Below are 21,478 nucleotides of genomic sequence, written 5' to 3'. Positions count from 1 at the left end.
CATTTAAATTATTGTTGGACATTATGACATGACACCAAGAACAAGACAAATATTGATAGGAAGACGAGAAGAAGAGAAGAGCAGCAAGAATCGTTTTACACATCAAAGTTAGTACCTCCTTTGGTGTCAACTCTTGGATATCTTTGTCGGACTATTTTATGCATCGAAAAAATATTCGTGTGCTTAAAGTTTTATATCGTATGACTTCAGAGTATTTGAATGTTTTTAGATTTGTGAATGAGGTAAACTCAAGAAATACAAGGCAGAGTTCTAATAATTTCATTTATGTTACAAGAGCCAAAACAGAATATTTTAGATCTTTTATCATTACAGCAGCATTTTCATAAAACTCATTACTAGACTTAGTTAGAAAATGCACAACTACGAGATATCTTAAATCAACCTATCTCAAACATATGTGTTTATGGTCTCTTTTTATGTAGTCCTTATCTGTATGTGTTTCAATTGTGATTTTGTCATGTTTTATGATGTATGTTCTCGATATGTATATATGATATAGACAGGAACACAATGTAAACTAATTTGAAAAACTAATTATGCAATCTTTTATAGTTCTTATTAATATAATTATAATTAAAAAAAGCTAAAACATTCTTAATTAGGACCTCCTCACTTTAGCTTGTGGTCACTTTTACCACCCCTCTTTTTAAAGAAAAAAAGATTATTTGTCTATTATAATTGTTGATGAATATTAAACATGAATGTATCTCCAGTATGTTCACAGTCCTTTTCCCCTGGGATATTGGAAGATAAGGGTAGAAATCTACGTTTTAAATAGTTACCCTCAGCCTGAAAACTATTAAATTATTACCCCAATAGATACGGCTTTCCTTTATTCACGATATCTAAATCCCACCAGAATGTGCTATTTATACAACTTGAACTTGTTAAAAATCCTTTGACAAGCGTGATGTTATTTATAGACGCCTACCATAAGTGTACTACCTAAATATATTTACTTTTTAAATGTTTTCATTTATATGCTGTTTTCAACAGAAATCAAATAACTTTGATACATGAATTTCGAATGATGCAGCTTTAAGCGGATATAATTGACTGAATACCTCACACACACACACACACACACACACACACACACACACACACACACACACACACACACACACACACACACACATATATATATATATATATATATATATACACACACACACACAGAGAGAGAGAGAGAGAGAGAGAGAGAGAGAGAGATAGAGAGAGAGAGTTGAATGTCGATTAAAATCCAAATAACACAGGGATGTAGCAACAGGACGCGGAAGGGTCTGTCCTCTCCCCTGTCTCCAATATTTGGTATGTATACATGTATTCGACAATACTGTGCGGCCTGACAAGTATTTCGAGCATTAGCGTGGCACAGATTATAACGTGGCTGATTTATTATTCAGCAGGTCAAGATGAGGTCAATACAGGAAAATGAGGTAGAAAGAAAACGTGCAGTTTTTACAGATTTTCATGAATTTCATCACGACACAAGATTGTCTGATCTTGTCTTTTTATATAATCTTTATTACATCAAAGAATTATAATAGAAAGGAGAAATCTGGAGAACCTTGTACTCAATATAAACAAAAGTTTTTAAAACCGGTCATTTGATGAATACCAATAGAGATTTAACAAAAACAGACAACCGCGACTTTAAAAGACAGCGTAGCTCTTAATGTTAATGAACTTTTCAGTAAGATAAAATACCAAACCTGTAAGTTAATGTATTAATGAACATCTTGAGACATTGTAAATGGCAAAATTCAAACTATGATGTTTCACAGTTTTACTAAATCATCGGGAGCTAAAATGGGGAGGTCCCATTTCACAAGCTGATTAAGAGGCAAATGAGAGGTGAAGATAACGAACAGTGATCAATCTCATAACTCCTATAAGCAATACAAAACATATAGTTGGGCAAACACGGACCCCTGGACACACCAGATGTGTTGCATCGGAAACATGCTGAAATAATACACGTTCCTTTAAAGGGACTGGTTTACGATTTTTGAACAAAATAATGTTTTTTATTTTTGATGTGAAACATTAAAAATATTACTCATTTAATGTTGTCAGCCAACATTTTGACCTACTGAACGCAAGAATAAAAGGAATATTTTAGCCTTAAATCTGTGTTATGTAAACAAAGACTCGAGTCTTTTTATGCAAACAAACAAACCAATGAAATATCAATTTTGTAATATAAAGTATCTTAATATTGCATAATCCCAAATTTTAACTTTTAGATGACACATTTTACCCGAAGAATGCTTGAAATGTGAAAGATATAAAGAACTTAGATCGATATCCATTTCTTCTGAGAATTTCGTAAACAATAACATACCGCAATCTTTGTTTACAAAACAAATAGTGAACTCTCTAAAACGAGCTTCTGTGATAATGTATAACCTTAATTTTTATGTGAAATCATTTGAACACATTATGCAGAAGACTCTGGTCATTAAAAGTGAAAAACAAAAGTTTGGGGGAAATCGTGAGTCAGTCCCTTTAAGATTTCTGTTAACGTTCTGCCATCTTTGTCATTGGAGTCATCAAAATGGAAACGGAGATCATCTGTGATCAATAACTCATCAGGAATTAGCACGAGGCTGTCTAGATAGTTGGTCCAATCTTCAAAGAAAACTGAATTCCAGAGATTGTTTGATCTCAATTGCGGTGGACGTTATATGACACAAAGACAAACAAAGTTGTTTTGACTCCAACATAGTACTCTAGATGTTCAAATTTGTGTGCTTGACATCTTTGTTCACAGGTCATGAACTAATCTTTATTATTATTTAGACGATCACCAGACCCCTATCCCTACATTCCAGCCTTTGTTTGTGAATGACATGGCATCCATCCCGTGTAAGGTCAGATAAAACGGAATTATCTCTGTCATATCCTAACCATGTTCAGTTAGCACCATGAGATCGATGTTATTTGACTGTATATAGTCGTTGATGGACCATGGTTTGTTTCCCGTAAATCTACAATTCAAAATGCACAATGATACAATTGCAAACCTTCTAAATTTTAGAATGTCATCTATGTGAAATTTATTGAAATCAAACACAATTCGACGAATTGAATTGTCGATATTCTCTGCCCGGTTATGTTCAATGTTGGGATTTGATGCTATCCTACTATTTGTTTTATTTGACCCATTTTCTTACATATATTCGATAGATATCCGGTTAAAATTCGAATATTTCACTGAAAATAGACAATGTTATGCAATCTAACAACTAAATTATCGTCACATTTAAAGTACAATGCATCATAGCAAAACACAATATATCAGCGTTGTGACTTTGTTTAAATTCAGATTATCGATTTAAAGATCATGGCATTTCACTTCTTGCTTACTAACATAACTCATACCTTCAGATACCAATACTTAACCACCTGGACTTTTCATAGCAATGGTATTTTTCAAATATACGTGTATATACACAATATATAACTTGGATTTATGTATATGTATACATATAAATTTGTATGTTCATATATATAATTATTTTGTGTTCCACTTCCATTCTGACCTTGATGTACGGAGAGGGCTAAAATAGGCTGTGCCTGCTTGCCCAATCCTATTCACTTTTGAATAAAACATTGTTTAAATAGAATATATACACTATTTATAAATTGGGTATGGTGGTAGGAAAATTTTGGCACAATTTGTGTTCGTCTAAATTGATGTAGTGTCTTAAAGTGTCATAACAATGCCAAACAGAAATGTGATAGCCCGGTATTTTATTTTACAACCCTCTACTTTTCATAGGCCCACATGCGTATACACGATTTTGTAGATAATAAGAACTTTAAAGCCCGATATTTCATTTTACAACCCTATACTTTTTTACAGTCGATTTCACAATCGGTTTCGTTCCGTGGACGCAATATACCAATATCTGATTGAATCTAGATTGTTCATTTAAAATCATGTTTTGCTTACTAATATAACTCATACTTTCAGAAATCAAAACTGAAACACATGGACTATCCGTGACAATGATGTATAAATATAGATGTTATATATGCTTAAACGTTTTTAATTTTTCTCAAAAGAGCACCCAAATTTAGGATCTAATACCACGGGACATTTCCAGTTCCATACAAATTTGATATAAGATACAGTACCCGCAACGTTATTCTTGACATTCCTATCGTGCTCTATCGTGCGTGTATCCTATCGTATCGTGCGTGTATCCTATCGTATCGTGCGTGTATCCTATCCTATCGTGTATCAGGTTTTCCGTTTTCTATCGTGTTTTGCGTTTATCAGGTCTATCGTGTATCGTGTTTTGCGTGTATCAGGTTTTCCGTTTATCATGAAAATCGTTTATCGTGTAGCTTCGGAAACTATCGGGATCGTATATAAAATCTAATGAAAAAGTACGATACTTTCCGAAACCTTTATTCGTTTTGTTAAAGAAGCTATTTTTAGGAATCGAGGAAAGATGGTATATTTGAAGGAGAACATAAAGTTGTCGATTTTAAGGCAGAAGAAGATATATTTGTCTGTCCAGAGAGAGAGTGAAAATTTATCACAATTTAATTCTAAGTAGTCTGGAAAGTAGGACAGTAAACCGAGCACAGTAAATCTGAAAGCTCCTTCTGAAGTTCATAAACATTTGTTTGTCTAGAAACAGTTATTTGTAATTAACACTAACAGAAAAATAGGGATTTCCGATTTGAAAGGAAAAATCAGTAAATTACATTGTTTATCACATACATGTATATTTTAATAATGGTTCTTTTTATTCCGATTTTTTTCCCACGTGTATGCTACTTATATAGCAACTGCTGAACTTGTGAGCGTCCTTATATCTGATTTTGTGTATCACCCGTGTTTTGACAGCTAACATTCTCAGGGACATTGTATTTCACACATTTAGAAGATTAAGTTTTAAAAGGGTGCAAGGGTGTTGCATCCCCCAAAATTCTGCTCAACTGGGCACGATTCCGCTGTCATCGTTGTTCTTTTTTTATATACCTTGTACATGTACCAATACTCGTACGTGTAGATACTGGAAATCTATGTTGGTTTTGATGATTATTTGAATTTTTTTTTACACACTAAGCGTTTCAAAATTGCGAATTTAAAACAAGCCGGGTTTTGTTTATGTTTTTTAAACAGTATATTTATGTTTTGTTAACAAAATATCAATTCAAATAAATATGTTCCAATTACTTATGACTATCAATTATCAATCATAGTGTAAAAATATCTAACAGGTGTAGTGCGGTTGATTTTTTTTTAAAGCGGTCGTTATGAAAATAACTTGAGATGTTGAATGAGCCGTGAACTTAGAGCTTGATGCAAAATAACCCCCTCCACGCTACACGCACAATATTACTTGGTTTTATTTCATACCCAAGGTAATATACATTAGCATAAGAGAGCTACTGAAGCATGATATCACTACATTATACAATGTATTACATTTAGTTAATTCCCTGTATAATCTATATATTAAACATTAGGTGACAATATAAGTTTTAGAATCATTGGCTGATAAAATTCATATAGATATCAAATAATGAATTCAATGCCGTATATATTTTATTTTATTTTTTTTTAAATTTTAGCTGTGATGGCATTAAAAAAACCAACAAAAAAAAACGTATGACCGTGGATTAAACAAATTATATGGTACAAAACCGATCAATGCTTTAAACAAATGTTACCACGACGGGGACAGGTAGCTGATAGTCATCCCGCGATGAGAACGCGGTTTTCCTGAGTTACCTATAGATTACCGCGTTAGATTTTTTTCCATCGCGAGAACGCGGGAAACAAGAAATCCGCTTTGTCCGTAATGTAGGTATATAATGAACATTGAAATCCTTCAATATTATTATCAACATAATGTAAACATAATGTAATTATGTTGTAGGTATCAAAATTTCGTTCCGTCTAAACCGTTTCTAAATTTACAACATTTCTATCAGGTTTTCCGTTTATCGTGAAGATCGTTTATCGTGTTTTGCGTTTATCAGGTCTATCGTGAAGATCGTTTATCAGGTTTTGCGTTTATCAGGTTTATTGTGTATCCTATCGTATCGTGCGTGTATCCTATCGTATCGTGCGTGTATCCTATCCTATCGTGCGTGTATCGTGTTCTATCGTTTATCATGTCAAGAATAACGTTGCGGGTACTGTATGAGATATATTTTTATAAATAATCTTCCTGAGCTAGTATAGAAATCTCTACATAAGTAGTAATAATATAAAAATGTCACAAAGCGGATTGAGTATACTGTTCTAGTTTCTTTAATCCCGGAATCATGTCACAAACTCAGACTTAACTACGTCAAAATTCCAATCATTTGTAAGATGTTGATTGCTTTTGAACTGAGAATCTCAAATTGCAGACACTTGAAATTTGATGAAAAATTATTGAATAACAATTCTATTTTGAAGTGATTGACTTTTCTTATATTTCGTCGCAATAATTCAGATTTTGACTTCAGCTTAACATATTTACAATCATATGACCTTATGTTGATTTATTAGAAATGTATTTCTCTGGAACCAATTTTGATGCACCAGATGTGCATTTCGACATATAATGTTTCTACTGTGATGCTCAAGCCGAAATATTGGAAAACCGAAATAACAATAAACTTGTAAGAACTCAAAAGAAACAGAAAGGGTGCCAAAGACTGGAGTCAAATTCGTCTAAGGATCAGAGCTATGCATAGGGGAGATAATCCTTAATTTTGAAATGAATTACTAAATGTTATCACAGCAATTATATATACATCCGTATTTTCAAGCTAGTAACGATGTACTTAGTTACTCGGCTGCAGAGACCCTCGGTCTATATATATATATATATATATATATATATATATATATATATATATATGCAAGGCGAAGATAACGAACAGTGATCAATCTCATAACTCCTACAAGCAATACAAAATAGATAGTTGGGCAAACACTGACCCCTGGACAAACCAGAGGTGGGATCAGGTGCCTACAATATATATATATATATATATATATATATATATATATATATATATATAGCTTAAAATGTTTCATAATCCCAATTTTTTCATACAATTTAAAGTCTGAGATTTTACTCAAATTTTGACTGCTCAATGTATGTTGTTGGTTATTAGTTACAAATGTATGCAGTAATCATAATGTATGGAGTGATATTAAAAACCGTCAATACATCTGTGATTAGTAACCCATCAGTAATTAGCACGAAGCTGTCTAGATAGTTGGTCCATTCTTCAAAGAAAACTGAATTCAGGAGATTGTTTCATCTCAATTGTGGTGGATGATATATGGCACAAAGACGATCAAAGTTGTTTTTGACACCAACAGAACACTCTAGATGTTTATGAATGTGTGTACTTGGCATCTTTGTTCACAGCCACACACTAATCTGTTTTGTGTTTACGATCGTCACACCCCCATCCCTACACTCCATTATTGGTTTGTGAATGACATCACATCCATCCCGTGTAAGGTCAGACAAAACGGAATTATCTCTGTCAGATCCTAACCATGTTTCAGTTAGCACCATGAGATCGACATTATTTGACTGTATATAGACGTTCATGAACAGTGATTTGTTTCCCGTAGAATTACAATTCGAAGTGCCCAATGAGACAATTTCAACCTTTCTAGAATGTCATCTATGTAAAATTTATTCACATTGAACACAATTCGACGAATTGAATCGTCGATATTCTCTGACGAATTGAATCGTCGATATTCTCTGTCCAGTGAGGTTCAATGTTGGAATTTGGTGCTACCCTCAGCTGCACCTATTCGTTTTATTTGATTCATTTTCGTAGATGCATATCCGCTTCATATTTAAATATTTCACTGGAAATAGACAACGTTATTAAGGTGGGTCCTTAGTCCTGGATTTTTGGGGTTTAGGTAGCATTTTTTTCTTTGGAATCAATAAATTAATATTCAGAGTAATGAAAAAAGGCAAAACAGTTAAGGGTTTCCATATTAATTTTCATTACATACACCACTAAAGTCATATACCCCGATGTAGATTTTTATGAAAATCATTGGAAACAATTATTGGTTGTTATTTTAATATAAAAACAACAAAATATTTTTTGAATTGCATTTATTTATCGGGAAACATGTCAATAACTAAAACGCATGTTATTTTCAATATGTTCATCAAGTTTTATAATAATATGTGCAAAATTATTGAATTAGCGTTATTCTCCAAATGTTAAAAAACAAACAAATGTGGACGCATTTTCCTTATTGCATGGTTTACATATCATTTTTTCTGTTTATATTAGTAGATGTACATCTGTTATAGTTATTTATGAAAAAAAATCCATACCTTTCCTTAATAATTTCAAATCTATAGCTTCCAGAGTATGTATACCCCCATAAAAAAATGAAGTCTGGCACTATACAGTTGAGCTATTCAAAATCACTCGGGATTAAAATTTTATGTAATTTCATTAAAAGACACAGATAATGATTCCTTATCACCTTGGTAAAATGTTTGTCAAAAATAAAGGAAATCTATCGCATAATGGACTTGATAAATAATTTAATGAAAACAGAGTTATTGTCCTTGGAATCAATATTTTAAAACATTTCATTAACTTTTCAAATATAACTAAGACTTTTCAAATATTTTATGGCTAACAAGATTTTTTACAATAACTATTGAAAAAGGCTCCAACAAAATTTATGTTCCTGTCATTAAATCATTGACTTTGCAAAATCCTATGACTTCACAGGAGTGTGGAACTACGTTAAGGTCTTCCGTAACAACGGAAGACCTTCTACTGATTGTGCTGGTTAAGATTATTCTTATTATTCTTTTTTTTTTCCTAGACGCTAACTTTGAAGCTTCATATCTCGCTCATTTCTGCATAGATTTTCCTCAAATTTTCAGGGTTTATAAACTTTACAGAACAATTTTAAAATAATGTACTACATTTCAGAAATCCCCTTCTGTTCACGAGCTATTCCCCTTTGAATGAAATTTTAGGGGCTTTGGTTTCCAGACAAAGGCTCCGAGACTGTATAAGCTTGAGCAGAAAATGCATTGAAAATGAAAAGTAGGAGCATTGTAGTTGTGCACATCGTTTTTTGTTTTTTGATTACAGCGTTCAAAATGGTGGTTGACAGGGTTCAAAAATTAGGACGCCCAAAGGAGCAAAAAATTACACATATTTTCCTTTGTATCTTTTAAGCTAAAAATATTTTGTTAAGACGTGTAGAACAAAAGTTGTGCAAAATGTTAAGAGCTTTCTTCTGGCCCCTTAAATTAGGGATCTGGGGATCTTCAAAGTTTTCGCTTTATAACTCAAAAACGGTAAATATTTCGATATGGCTTTCGCTGGAAAAGTTGTTCTTTAACATCTTATTGATCTCATAAACATAATATTTTGCTCGAGTATTGTGTTATATTTGAGTGAAAAGCTTGACCCGCAAACAGGTAACCGCATCATTAGGTAGGTGAAGGGGGAAAAATATGTGTATAACTTAAATAAACTTGCTTTAATTGATAAATCTGACTTCATGAAATGCTAATATTCTTTTAAAATAAGGTTTTAACGTGATCTATGGTTCCTTTAAAAATCATCTATCGACAACTTTTTTATTATTATTATTTATTAGCTTTAATATAAACAATCGTTCCAAAGAAAAAAAGAGGAAAAGGTTATCTCTTCTACGTTTGTTATTAAAACAACGATATATCTATTTGAGGAAACAAAGCTTCAAGCATAGAATAACTCAGTCATTAACTACACGCATCTTACATACACCGCGGGGTTTGTTTTTGTTTACAATTACGTAACCGCCTCGAGGAACCATCGCGTGTGAACCAGGGCATGTACACAAAGTAAACATTGTCGTCCTAAATATAACACAGAATGTTATGTTTTTGATCATATTGGATTTTTCGAATAATTCAGTCTTTCCGGGGATGTATATACTTGTTTATACGTCCCTGCTCTTACGTTTGATTTGTTTTAAATTCAAAACTCTAGAGCATTGTGTCAGGCATCAATTTTAAAATCTGCAATTTAATATACAGTTCGTTTCTCAATCATGTCTAATTGAATGTGTGTTTAATATCGGAGATGCATTGCTGCTGGACTATCGATCTGTGATTTCACACTACTTTAACTGAACACACAAGCTTTACTCAAAATCTTCGTTGTGAAAAAGAAAATGGATACATTTTACAAACATAACGAATTATTTCTGAACATGTTTTGAAATCAATAGTTTATAATCATGATTAAACCAAATCTAAACATGCGTATAAAATATTCAGAAACCCATGACCGACCATTCTCATTTCAAATGATTTGTTGTTTTATTGTTTAAAAACAATGACTTTGATTAAACATTGATTCAGAACTCCTGCTCCAAATTATGTAACTTCGGTACGTGCCCCTGGCGTGAAATTCATACGCGACTTATGTGCGCACTGTGTACATAATATACCTACATGTATTTACGCAGATATATATTAAAGTTTAATAAAATATTCAAGATTTGAGAGCAATTTATTTGATTTGTATGTATAAATAATTCAAACTCGATGAATTATTCTCTTCAGTCTGAATATTATCCTATCATAATTTTGTTGTATGATAAAATATTGGTAACAGCTATAAACCTTTATTGTATGTTCTGAGCCATAAATTTCATAAATTTAAATAGTAATTTTTTCTTCATTATTTGGACTGAAAAGTTAAATGCTGAAAGAATTTAATCCCACATACACGCGCGCCTCAAAAGACTGTTTCTTGGAATGAGATCATACACGCATGTACTTGAGTAGTATAAATGTATTAAACACCTAACGATAAAAATTTATAGTACACCTTTATAGCTTCATTTCAATGATATATATTAAATTCTCAAACTATTTCATAATTACATACGAGAAGTCAGAATCGCCAGCGTAGCCAAACTACTTATATCGTTACAGTACTTAACTTCCTGTCACAGTTGATTATTTTCTTTCTAAAAACTTGACTTGTATTCGTCTTTTGTAAAATCACTGGATAAGTATTTCAAATATTGTTTCCCGGGGTGATGTTACGTATGCAAGGTGAAGATAACGAACAGTGATCAATCTCATAACTCCTACAAGCAATACAAAATAGATAGTTGGGCAAACACGGACCCCTGGACACACCAGAGGTGGGATCAGGTGTCTAGGAGGAGTAAACATCCCCTGTTGACCGGTCACACCCGCCGTGAGCCCCATATCCTGATCAGGTAAACGGAGTTATCCGCAGTCAAATCAGTGTGCCAAAAACGGCTTAACAATCGGTATGAAACACGTCAGACAGCATTTGACCCAATGCGAGGTTGTATTGACGAACTAGATCGTTATAACGACCATAGAATTTGCGAAATGCTGACTTCAATCGAGACTGTTGAAATCCCTGTACCATCAACTTGTTTGTCAGTAGCTTACCTCGATTTAAAAACTGACTATACCCAGAACAAACTCTTGCATATCGAATCAGTTGAGATATATAAACACCATATGATAATGGAATATTGCTACATAAATGTGGGAAGTTGACGATGGAGAAGCTGAAATCATCCCGTTTGTCATACAGTTGAGTTGTCAGTTTGCCGTTAATGTGTACTTTCAATAAAATATCTAAGTATGAAGCAGAAGTGGACGACTCTGTGGTGTCCTTTATTTCGAGCTCACAGGGATATATCAAATCGACATATGAATGAAAGCTATCATTTTTAATAGACAAAACGTCATCGATATATCTAAAAGTCGAATTGAAGGTCACAGCGAGAGATTTTTTCTTCTCACGTAGAAGTTTTTGAATAAATTCTGCTTCATATGAATATAAAAACAGGTCAGTTAACAAAGGAGCACAATTCGTGCCCATGGGAATTCCAACAGACTGTTGGAAAACCTGATCACCAAAGACCACGAAGATATTGTCAATGAGAAACTCTAGCATATTTTTTTATTTCAACTTCAGAGTACTTGTGCGTGGAATCAGAGTGGTGTTTAACAAAGTAAGTTTTTGAATGACTGATCACTAGATATGAATATTTCCGTTTTCCGTTTTTGTTGAGGAAGCAACTGTCTATGATGTCAAAAAGTCTAGTCTTTAATTTATCACATATCAAGAGGGAAAGCAGGCGAAAGTTAGATCCCACACACACATACTCATGTACGGTTCCTGTATCAAATGTCATTTAATTTTAAAAATACACCGTAAGCTCATTCTTCACATCAAGATTATTAATGACCATAACATGAATATTCTTGATGTAAGGTCATTTGCACCATTTCTAAAGGTCTAAAAATTAAAAATTGATTAGAGTCTTAATATATCTTACTAATCGCATTTTTTTTCAATTAATACTGATAAAAAGTTTCCATATGATCAAAGAATATGTCCTGGCCTTGACCCATGGTCACATTGTCAAAATCGCTTTTTAGAAAATACAAACCCAGTCCTGGCCATATCAAGTAATGAAGAAACATTAAGATTTCATACATACAACAGATTTTCATGTTAACTGAGGCTGCATTAGGACCTGACCCAAGGACATAAGGTCAAGTTCAAGGTTTTTATGTCACACAGCTCCGACGGAAGACCTCTCGTTGCTTTGCAACGAGCTTTGCTCTAGTTTAATATAACAATTCAAATTGTCGTCACATTTCTAGTACAATGTATCATAACAAAGCACAATATTTCAGCGGTATGCCTTTCATAACATTTAAATTGTCGATTTAACTAAAGATCATTACATTACTAATAAAACCGAAACTAAAACACCTGGACTTTCCATTACAATGGTAATTTTCAAATGGTAATTTTCAAATGGTAATTTTCAAATGTATATATATAGATGTTATATATATGGTTAAACAATTTTTTGATTTCCCCCCAAAAGACGCTCAAGTTTAAGATCTAATACTACAGGACAGTTTCAATTCTTTGATATAAGGTATGTTTATATACTCGTATAATATTCCTGAATCAGTATAAAAATGTCTACACAAATAGTGATAATATAAAAATATCACAAAGCCGATTGAGTAAAGATATTACTAATTTAAGGTACGGATATTGTGACAGTGATTTCCAGCTACAACTGCATTGCGAGGTGGGGACTATCCCTACACTTTTTTTCGATATCGTATTTTCCCCGCATTATAGGCAACATTGGCCAGTTTTAATGTTCGATGTATAGGCTGGTTCCCGACCCTTTTTTAAACAGTGGTTGTGAATTGTGGTGGAAATGTAATTAGATTTAACAGAAACATTGAAATGAAAAATCAACCCTTGTTCCCATACCCTAAAAAATTAGGATTTAGAGCTTTGATTTCTTTCTAAATTTTGCAAGATAGGAAATTTCAAACAATTGTGAAGCCAATTTCCTCTTAAGCTTATCTCTTTAAAAAAAGATGCAAGGTGCCTGATTATATTTATATCATCACATGATTTCATTGCTATTCATTTTATTATAACTTGACCAGAAATAAACATTAAATACGACTGTAATCCGCCTCCCCAATTTTATATGAAGCTTATGACCGCATCAATAAGGACTTCCCCAATTTGTGATGTAATGCGAGTAATTGCAAAAATGTAGCGCAAGCATGTCTGTAAATAGTGTTCACTTAATCTACCATTGATCTCACAAAGAATCGGTGTGTGTGTGTGTGTGTGTGTGTGTGTGTGTGTGTGTGTGTGTGTGTTAAAGTACATGTGTACTTAACTAAGCCCAATTTTCTTAAATCATGAAATCAATCTCTTTAATACTTTATCAATTTTAGTTGCGATTTTCTTTACTTAAAAGTTCCAATCAACGAAAGTAAGAAGAGACCACTATGCTGGAATATCCATTTTCCCCACATCAAATAATGTAATGGTCTAATTATGCTAGCAAATATAATCCACTTTGACAGAGACACTAATAATACATTAAACACACAGGCACCTGAAGTATGGATATTACTACTATTTTATTATACCGGTAGAAGGCCAATCTCTAAAGCTTATAAAAAGCGTGAAACGATTACATGAATCGAAAGAGGGATGAGATAGACTGGGAATTCATACATTTCAGAGAAATTATTGCCGCAAAAAATATGAAAGGGGGGGGGGGTTGTAGTAATATCCATACTTCAGGTGCCTGTGATTAAACACACTTCTCTAAAATCTTAAATTGAAATACATCGTCACCCTTTATATTTCTAAGGTCAGTTTCTTCAAAAAAATTCACGACACTCAATAAAAATAATGCTCCAGTTTGACATGTTATGTATGTTTCCAGTTTAGTTCATCTCGTGTTCAGTCTAATTCAAATTAGACTTTAAATGATATAATCCACTCACATACTCGCTACACAAACTTGTGTAATGAGTATGTGAGCGGATCTAACATCTAACATCTAATTTGAATTAGATTTTCTCGTGCTCTCTCTATATTATCATTCAAACAACAGCATGACAGTGCGCTTCACTGGGCGTACAAGCTTTTCATACCATGGTTACCATATCACGCATCGTTTCAATGAAATGAAAACTATTTTGCACATCAAACACAGCACCCGACCATATAACCGGTAGCACGGCCAATCAATGAGTAGTATGGTATGAAAATCTTGCTTGCTCAGTGAAACGAACTGTCATGCTGTTTTTGTCCCTTTAATGATAATAGAATGTACCGCTTGTCAATTGTCTATTGGTTTTCTTGTCTTCTATTTATACATGCAGAATGCATAGCTATGCGTAACATTTTTATTCATTTTCTAAATCTTGTCAATTAAAGTTTTACATAGATATGTCACGTTAGTTTTTAGTGGTCTTTAATAACATAAGAATAACGAACACTGATGGATATCATAACTCCTATAAGGAATATAGAATATAGAGTTGGGCAAACACGGACCCCTGGATATACCAGAGAAGGGATTAGATGCCTAAGAGGAGAAATTCGTTTAGTGTCCTAATTTTCTTACTGCGATTTCTGTCTTATTTTTCATACTGAATTGACCTTCTTGATTTTTCTAGTTTATTTACTATCGAAAATTCCTATTTAAATTACTGTCATAATTTCTTATTTCATTAATTGTCTTATATTTCTAATTCTATTTAATATTCAGTGATCAATCTCATAAATCCTACAAGCAATAAAGATATAGAGTTGGACAAACACGGACCCCCGGGTACATCAGAGGTGGGATCAGGTGCCTAAAAGGAGTAAGCATCCCCTACCAACCGGTCACACCCACCGTGAGCTCAATAAGATAAGTCGTACGTTGAACTATATTTACTAGTTACAAATTAGATTTGATTGAATTACTGTTTAGGAATACAAAACCCTCGTGCAAGAATCTGAAACAATACTATGGTGATATAATTTGAAAACCCAAAGCTGAAACGAATTTAGATGCGTTGTGCAGGAATTGCTGTTTTAAAAGAGAGAAATGCATGAACAGATCCAGAACAATATGTTCTATAATGGTACGAGTCTTCCCGCATAGTGAGACTGGCTATATAGCGAGACAAAACCCAGGAAGACTGGCTATATAGTGAAACTTCCCCCGGAAGTCTGGTTATATAGTGAGTCTTCTACCGGGAAAAATCTCACGATATAGCCAGACGTACGGGCGAAAGGCTCACTATATAGCCAGTCTTCCGGGGTTAAGTCTCGCTATATAGCCAGTCTTCCCCTTTTATAGTGAGGCTTCCCCCTTTACTTTAGTAGCCGGAATATTGTCCTATTCGCTATAATATACATGTGTTTATTCAAATACAAGCAGTTTCTTTTATGCACTTTTTAAATTCAGTTGTCTGGAAATTAGATACCTTTAAAAAGATCGATTTTATATTAGTCGATATTATATCTTCTCGGCCAGTGCACGAAGTTGTGTTAACAATGAAAACCTTCAAATTTTTACTTGTCAATTACTCTTTTGATATCCGAAGGACAACAATCAATTCAATATAACGAATCATTGATTTATATATACATATATATACACTTCCTCGTGAATTACTTCTTCTAAAACTAAAGGCATATAACCTCTCCAAGTCAGCTCAAGAAATGTTAAGTAGCTATTTCTCGCAAAGAAAACAATGTGCAAAAGTAGGAGAGCACATCAGCGGCATGTCAAATACCACAAGGATCAATTCTTGTGAGGGGTGGGGGCATGGACAGTCCTCAGAAACAATGGGTTTGAAGAGTCCACCGTAATACTTCCAGTGTGTCCATGGCTAACCCTGGTGGGGACATGGGATGAAGCCCCCAACCCTAAACCTTTGCTTAAAATTATTTTATCACTACAGGTCTACGCCTCTGAAACACAAGGTTAATACGCAAGGCCGAAATGACGTAAACTCAGTTATATGCTTGAAACACCATTAACGTAAAAGACTTTGGTATATATGTACAATGCAATACAATTTAAAAACCCAAGGCTGAAACTAAAGAAGATCAATTTTACGTTCAATTATATCATATTAGTCATTAGTAAATTGATCTAAGGCGACACACGCACGAAAATATTAGTTTTGAAATGTTAGGGGGTACGCTATTTTTACATATGATGTTTAACACACACACACACACACACACACACACACACACACACACACACACACACACACACACACACACACACACACACACACACACACACACTCATTTGAAAACAATGAAAACAAAAACCAAATACAACATTGTTTTTACTACCTGATATATTACTATATTTATATTAGAAATCGCATTTTCCTCTATGAACCAACCAATTTCAGCGCGCGGCACAATCCGTTCATATTGACTATGAACGGATTATCAACTAGTTTAAAGCACGCGACTGAGAAAGCGTAATTATTTGAAAAAAATACAACATGTGTTACAAAGATCTCGCAAGTCACACCTCGGATTAAGATTTTGAACTTACGTGGATTATCATCCCAAAATTGCGGTCGCCTACCTCCAAAATACAATGCCCCGTGTTGATAAAAGGCAGGGTGAGACGAAGTGTGATGTCATGTCTATGTGTTGACGTACGTAACAATACGACTGTGACAGAGGCCAGAAGTTCGTTTTATGCAACAAAATAGAATCAATGTAAACAAACGGCGATTTAGTAAATGAATATAAATATAAGAAATGAACAGCACTAACGCGATTCACAGAATTTGCCTCAAATCCAAATCCGTTCATACTGACCATGAACAGCTCAAAAGTGCTGTTCATTTCTTAAATGTCAGATATTCCATGTATCTATTTACAAAGGGATTTATAAAAATCGGATGATGCAGGCTTATACATTGCTATTTTTTTTTTTAGGTTCAAAGGCGTGTAAAGAATGAAGACTTCCCATTTTTTTTGTCTATTCCTGATCTGTACTCAGCCTGTGGTGCAAGGAAAAAGTAAAGCAGTATTAAGTATGATCACGACTGGTTGGGACTTGATTTCAATGGGTATCGATATTGGAAAACTTATTATGGAAAGTGTAGATGAAGACCTCTCCGATAAGGTAGATGGGCTAGAACGTGCAATCAATGACTTTAAGAACTACGTAACTATCCAGATATCTATGCTTAGAGATTTAATCAGAGAAGAAATATTTGTCAATTACGTTCGTGGGTTACTCAATGACGTAGACAGTTGTTTACAAGAATATGAGCATCTCAAAGTGAATTTGCATGCTACTGGGATGAAAGATAATTTTTGGAATCAGTGTAAAGACATAATTAACCCACTAAGAGCCCTTCGTGAAATTCTGATTGGTGAATCAGTGATTGGGAAATCTAGCTTAATGACACACCTCAACGAAAAGGAAGGATTTTGTAATGGCGTCACTATGGGTGCTACTTTTTCATATATTTTTGGTGGTTTTGCCGAAGGATGTGCTGCATTTTCAATAGCGCAAACATTCAAGCATGGGAACCTCTCTCGTATTTATGAAGAAGAGTTCAGAAGGGCGTTTGATGATATAAAAACTTACATGACGAAGGTATTTCAAGAGTGTAGCATCCAGATATGTTCTCGGGATTTTCAGCCGAAACTAAATGAAATACTGAAAATCAATAAAACTCTCAATGGAACGATTATTCAGTTTCATCAACAGCTCCCTTACTTAAAATTCCTCATTCTTAAAAAAAGGTCAGATACCCCGGCTTTCCCACGTCCCGCCAATCATATTTTACAGAATATGGAGCTTCAATACAATGGTCATATCTACAGAATATACGCATTAAAGTCCCACGAAGTTTCAAATGGAACGGGTCCTCTTTATAAACTTATTGAATATTACCCCTCAGATATACTTGATTATGAATTCAGCGATGATATGAAAGTAGGTGGTAACTGCGTGGAAGGAATGTCCATATGTGCCTTTACAATATATGTAAATAGGAAAGACGCAGGCTGTTTCCAAATGCATGGTACAGATAAAGGTTCAACTGCAAATGCTTCTCCACTTGTATTTATACTCTCTATTTCCATTGGAATTCTCTCATATATATGATGATTTAGAAATCAAGTGTGTTTGGTTTCATCGAAAATCGTCTCCATCAAAAAGAAGTATAAAATGTCCCCATTATAGATACTATTTAAAGCATAATTGTTGAATATGATGTTGGTCAATACTGAAGGATCAGGGCGCGGTTTTCTCCAAAAGTTAATGGCCACCAGTGGCGGATTTAAGAAGGAACGCAGACGGCGCGCGCCCCATTAAAATTCTCAAATTTTAGGTCAATCGTGGTATCTTGGTTAGACAAATGTTCTAAACGATAAAAGAAGCAATGATTTCTTCCACTTCCGGAGAAACAAATGACAAAATCTTTTGATTTCTTGAATTACTTTATTGGGAGAACTTATTTCTTTTAAAAACCCTTAAATGTTGCGTCATTTTATTAATTCCACCTTATTAAAAATGATAAAAAAATAGCGCAAATGACTAAATAGGAGAGATATTGTAAGCCCTATAAAATCTATAAAATCCAGGAGCTTCGCCCCCTGGGCCCCCATCAGGGCTTCGTCCTGGACCCATTGGGAGCCTCAAGGCGGCCCCAGCCTCATAAAGCGGCACCCCCGTAACCGCAATTCCTGGGTCCGCCCCTGGCTACCGTATCAAGAGTTTGTTATTTTGACAATGGAAAGTTCGTTTGAGTTTTATGATAAAAAATATTATATTGAATATACAGTACAGCTTAAAAAATGTATAACGATTGCAACGAATATAAGGAGAAAAGATTTGAGTAGAAATATTAATCAGCAAAGCCTATGTAAATTCGACATAGCAAAATGAACTTCAACGATGAAGAATAACAAAGGATTTCAAAATGACAACAAGCGTGGCAAGCATGTGATTTTACTTGAGATTACCAGACTTTGTACTGACATGTAGTTTTGACGTTAAATTATCATTTTATTTGGTTAGGGTACAATATTTTGTATATAGATTACCATAGTTTGAAATTATTTTACTTTGAGATTATCATACTTTGTGATTAGATAATTTTACTTTGCACTTATGTTATAATACTCTATAATTATGATGTCATACTGTGAGATTAGCTTTTTCAGTAGTTTATTATACTTTTTGAGTAGATTATAACACTTTTCAATCATGTAATCATACTTTGTGATTAGATTACCAAAGTTTAAGATGACTTTACTCAGCCATTCAATCGCATTACTCAAAAGGGAAACAAAATTAAAAGTTGGACAAACACAGACTCCTGAATATACCAAAGATTGGATCAGGTGCCTACGAGGAGTAAGCTGTCGACTAGTCACATCCGCCGTGAGCCCTATATTTTGATCAAGTAAATCCATTGTCAAAGGAACGGCCTACCAATTGGTATAAAACACGTCCGACATTTAACACAATGACAGTTTGTATTGTCAAACTAGATTATGATTTGATGTGTCATACTTTGTGATCAGGTTGTAAATACTTTGTGATTAGGTTGTAATACTTTGTGATTAGTTTGTAATACTTTGTCATTAAGTTGTAATACTTTGTCATTAGGTTGTAATACTTTGTCATTAGGTTGTAATACTTTGTCATTAGGTTGTATTACTTTGTCATTAGATTGTATTACTTTGTCATTAGGTGTATCATACATTTGAATGGATTGTGATTAGATTAGCATACTTTTAGATAAATCTAATCTTATATAATCACACTTGTTTCTATCAATATATTTTTGTGATAGTTTACATTGTTTAGGAAGAATTCATTTGACCTCTTCATTATGTTAAATCAAAAATACAATTTTGTATGCCATATCCATGAGTGTTTTCTTATTTCAATCCATACCTAGTTCTAATTGTAACGGGGATCGTTACAGATGTTCCCCAAACATCCCCCATGTATAGTTGATGTCACTGAGCTTTTGCACAACCCCCCACCCCCATTTTTCACATTCCTAAGAGATTTATCGCCTATCAAAATATGAACCAATCAAAATCGAACTCATGTGCTTGCACGTGTGTAAAAGTGATTTTGACGATATTAGTAAGTAAACGATCCAAACATATATCTGCCACATAAATTTTATTGAAATCTCAAAATGTTGTAGATCTGTACCTGATTAAACAAGTTAAAACTTACAATGCACGTGCATTTTCGCGTATGCAAATTTATTTCAGCATTTACTCTTCACATCATGCAATTTGACCGGGTGGCGTGTAAAAAAGGACTACTTCTTAATCTTTGAAACTACGGTCATAAGATATATGATCTATCTATCATATATATGGATATTTTTTGTAGTTTTTAACCATGTAAAAATCAATTACGTAAATAAAGCCATTACATTTTTAAAAGGCATTTAAAGTGAAAGATGGTTTCGTCTAAATATGACGCAACACTTTGTCACAAGGTAATTTTCCCCACGATATGACTTTTTTATTTTCCCTATGAATGCAATATTTATTATATTTTTAAAAAGCGTATATTCCCTGCTTTCATTTTTAATGCCTTGTAATGTTATAAGAAAATAGCATTGTCTGCATATGTACATGTTCTTACGCTTTAATTTCTCAATGTTATTCAAGAGTATCCTCAGCCACGAAATCGTGCAAAGCGTTATCGCGCTGTGGTACAATACACATTGCATATCGAACAACCCTCGTATTTTCTACGCAAACATTTCTGTGCGATTTGAATAATAATCTAATGTGCAGTAAATACTACTATTGTCTATGTTCTGTTTCCTTCTGCTTTATACAAAGTCGTTAAAATAAAGCATATGTTATGAAGAAATATGATATGGACTGTTATGATGAATATAGAGAAATTTGTAAGGGTAAGAATGTGATCATATTCCATCGCAGTCATGGACATCGTTCATATAAAAGACCAAGTATAAATGATGTCACGTTTGATTCACTTTTACCTTACGTCAACAGACAAATTAGGTCCACATCATATTCGTACAAAACTCTACTCTGTTCC

General features: G+C 33.7%; 1 protein-coding gene across 2 annotated transcripts; it reads left to right on the top strand.

Moving 5' to 3' along the window:
- The first annotated feature begins 12,871 nt into the window (after positions 1-12,871).
- Positions 12,872-20,307, top strand: LOC130052691 (uncharacterized). Of its 2 annotated transcripts, XM_056158406.1 has the most exons (3): positions 12,872-12,997; positions 15,161-15,311; positions 17,356-20,307. In XM_056158406.1, exon 3 carries the CDS (start codon positions 17,375-17,377, stop codon positions 18,536-18,538), a length of 1,164 nt encoding a protein of 387 aa, XP_056014381.1. In that variant the 5' UTR covers positions 12,872-12,997; positions 15,161-15,311; positions 17,356-17,374; the 3' UTR covers positions 18,539-20,307. The 2 variants fall into 2 exon arrangements, with proteins under 2 accessions (XP_056014381.1, XP_056014382.1); XM_056158407.1 differs by lacking the exon at positions 15,161-15,311 and having other exon boundaries at positions 12,934-12,997.
- Positions 20,308-21,478: the final 1,171 nt, after the last annotated feature.

Source organism: Ostrea edulis, chromosome 3 (assembly GCF_947568905.1).
Source record: "Ostrea edulis chromosome 3, xbOstEdul1.1, whole genome shotgun sequence".
Lineage (NCBI taxonomy): Eukaryota > Metazoa > Mollusca > Bivalvia > Ostreida > Ostreidae > Ostrea > Ostrea edulis.
Note: the sequence above shows the minus strand (reverse complement) of the source record. Positions and strands in the feature narration are given on the sequence as shown.

What these genes read in the sequence shown, in the direction of transcription:
- LOC130052691 (XM_056158406.1), top strand. Translation starts at nt 17,375, where the DNA reads ATGAAGACTTCCCATTTTTTTTGTCTATTCCTGATCTGTACTCAGCCT.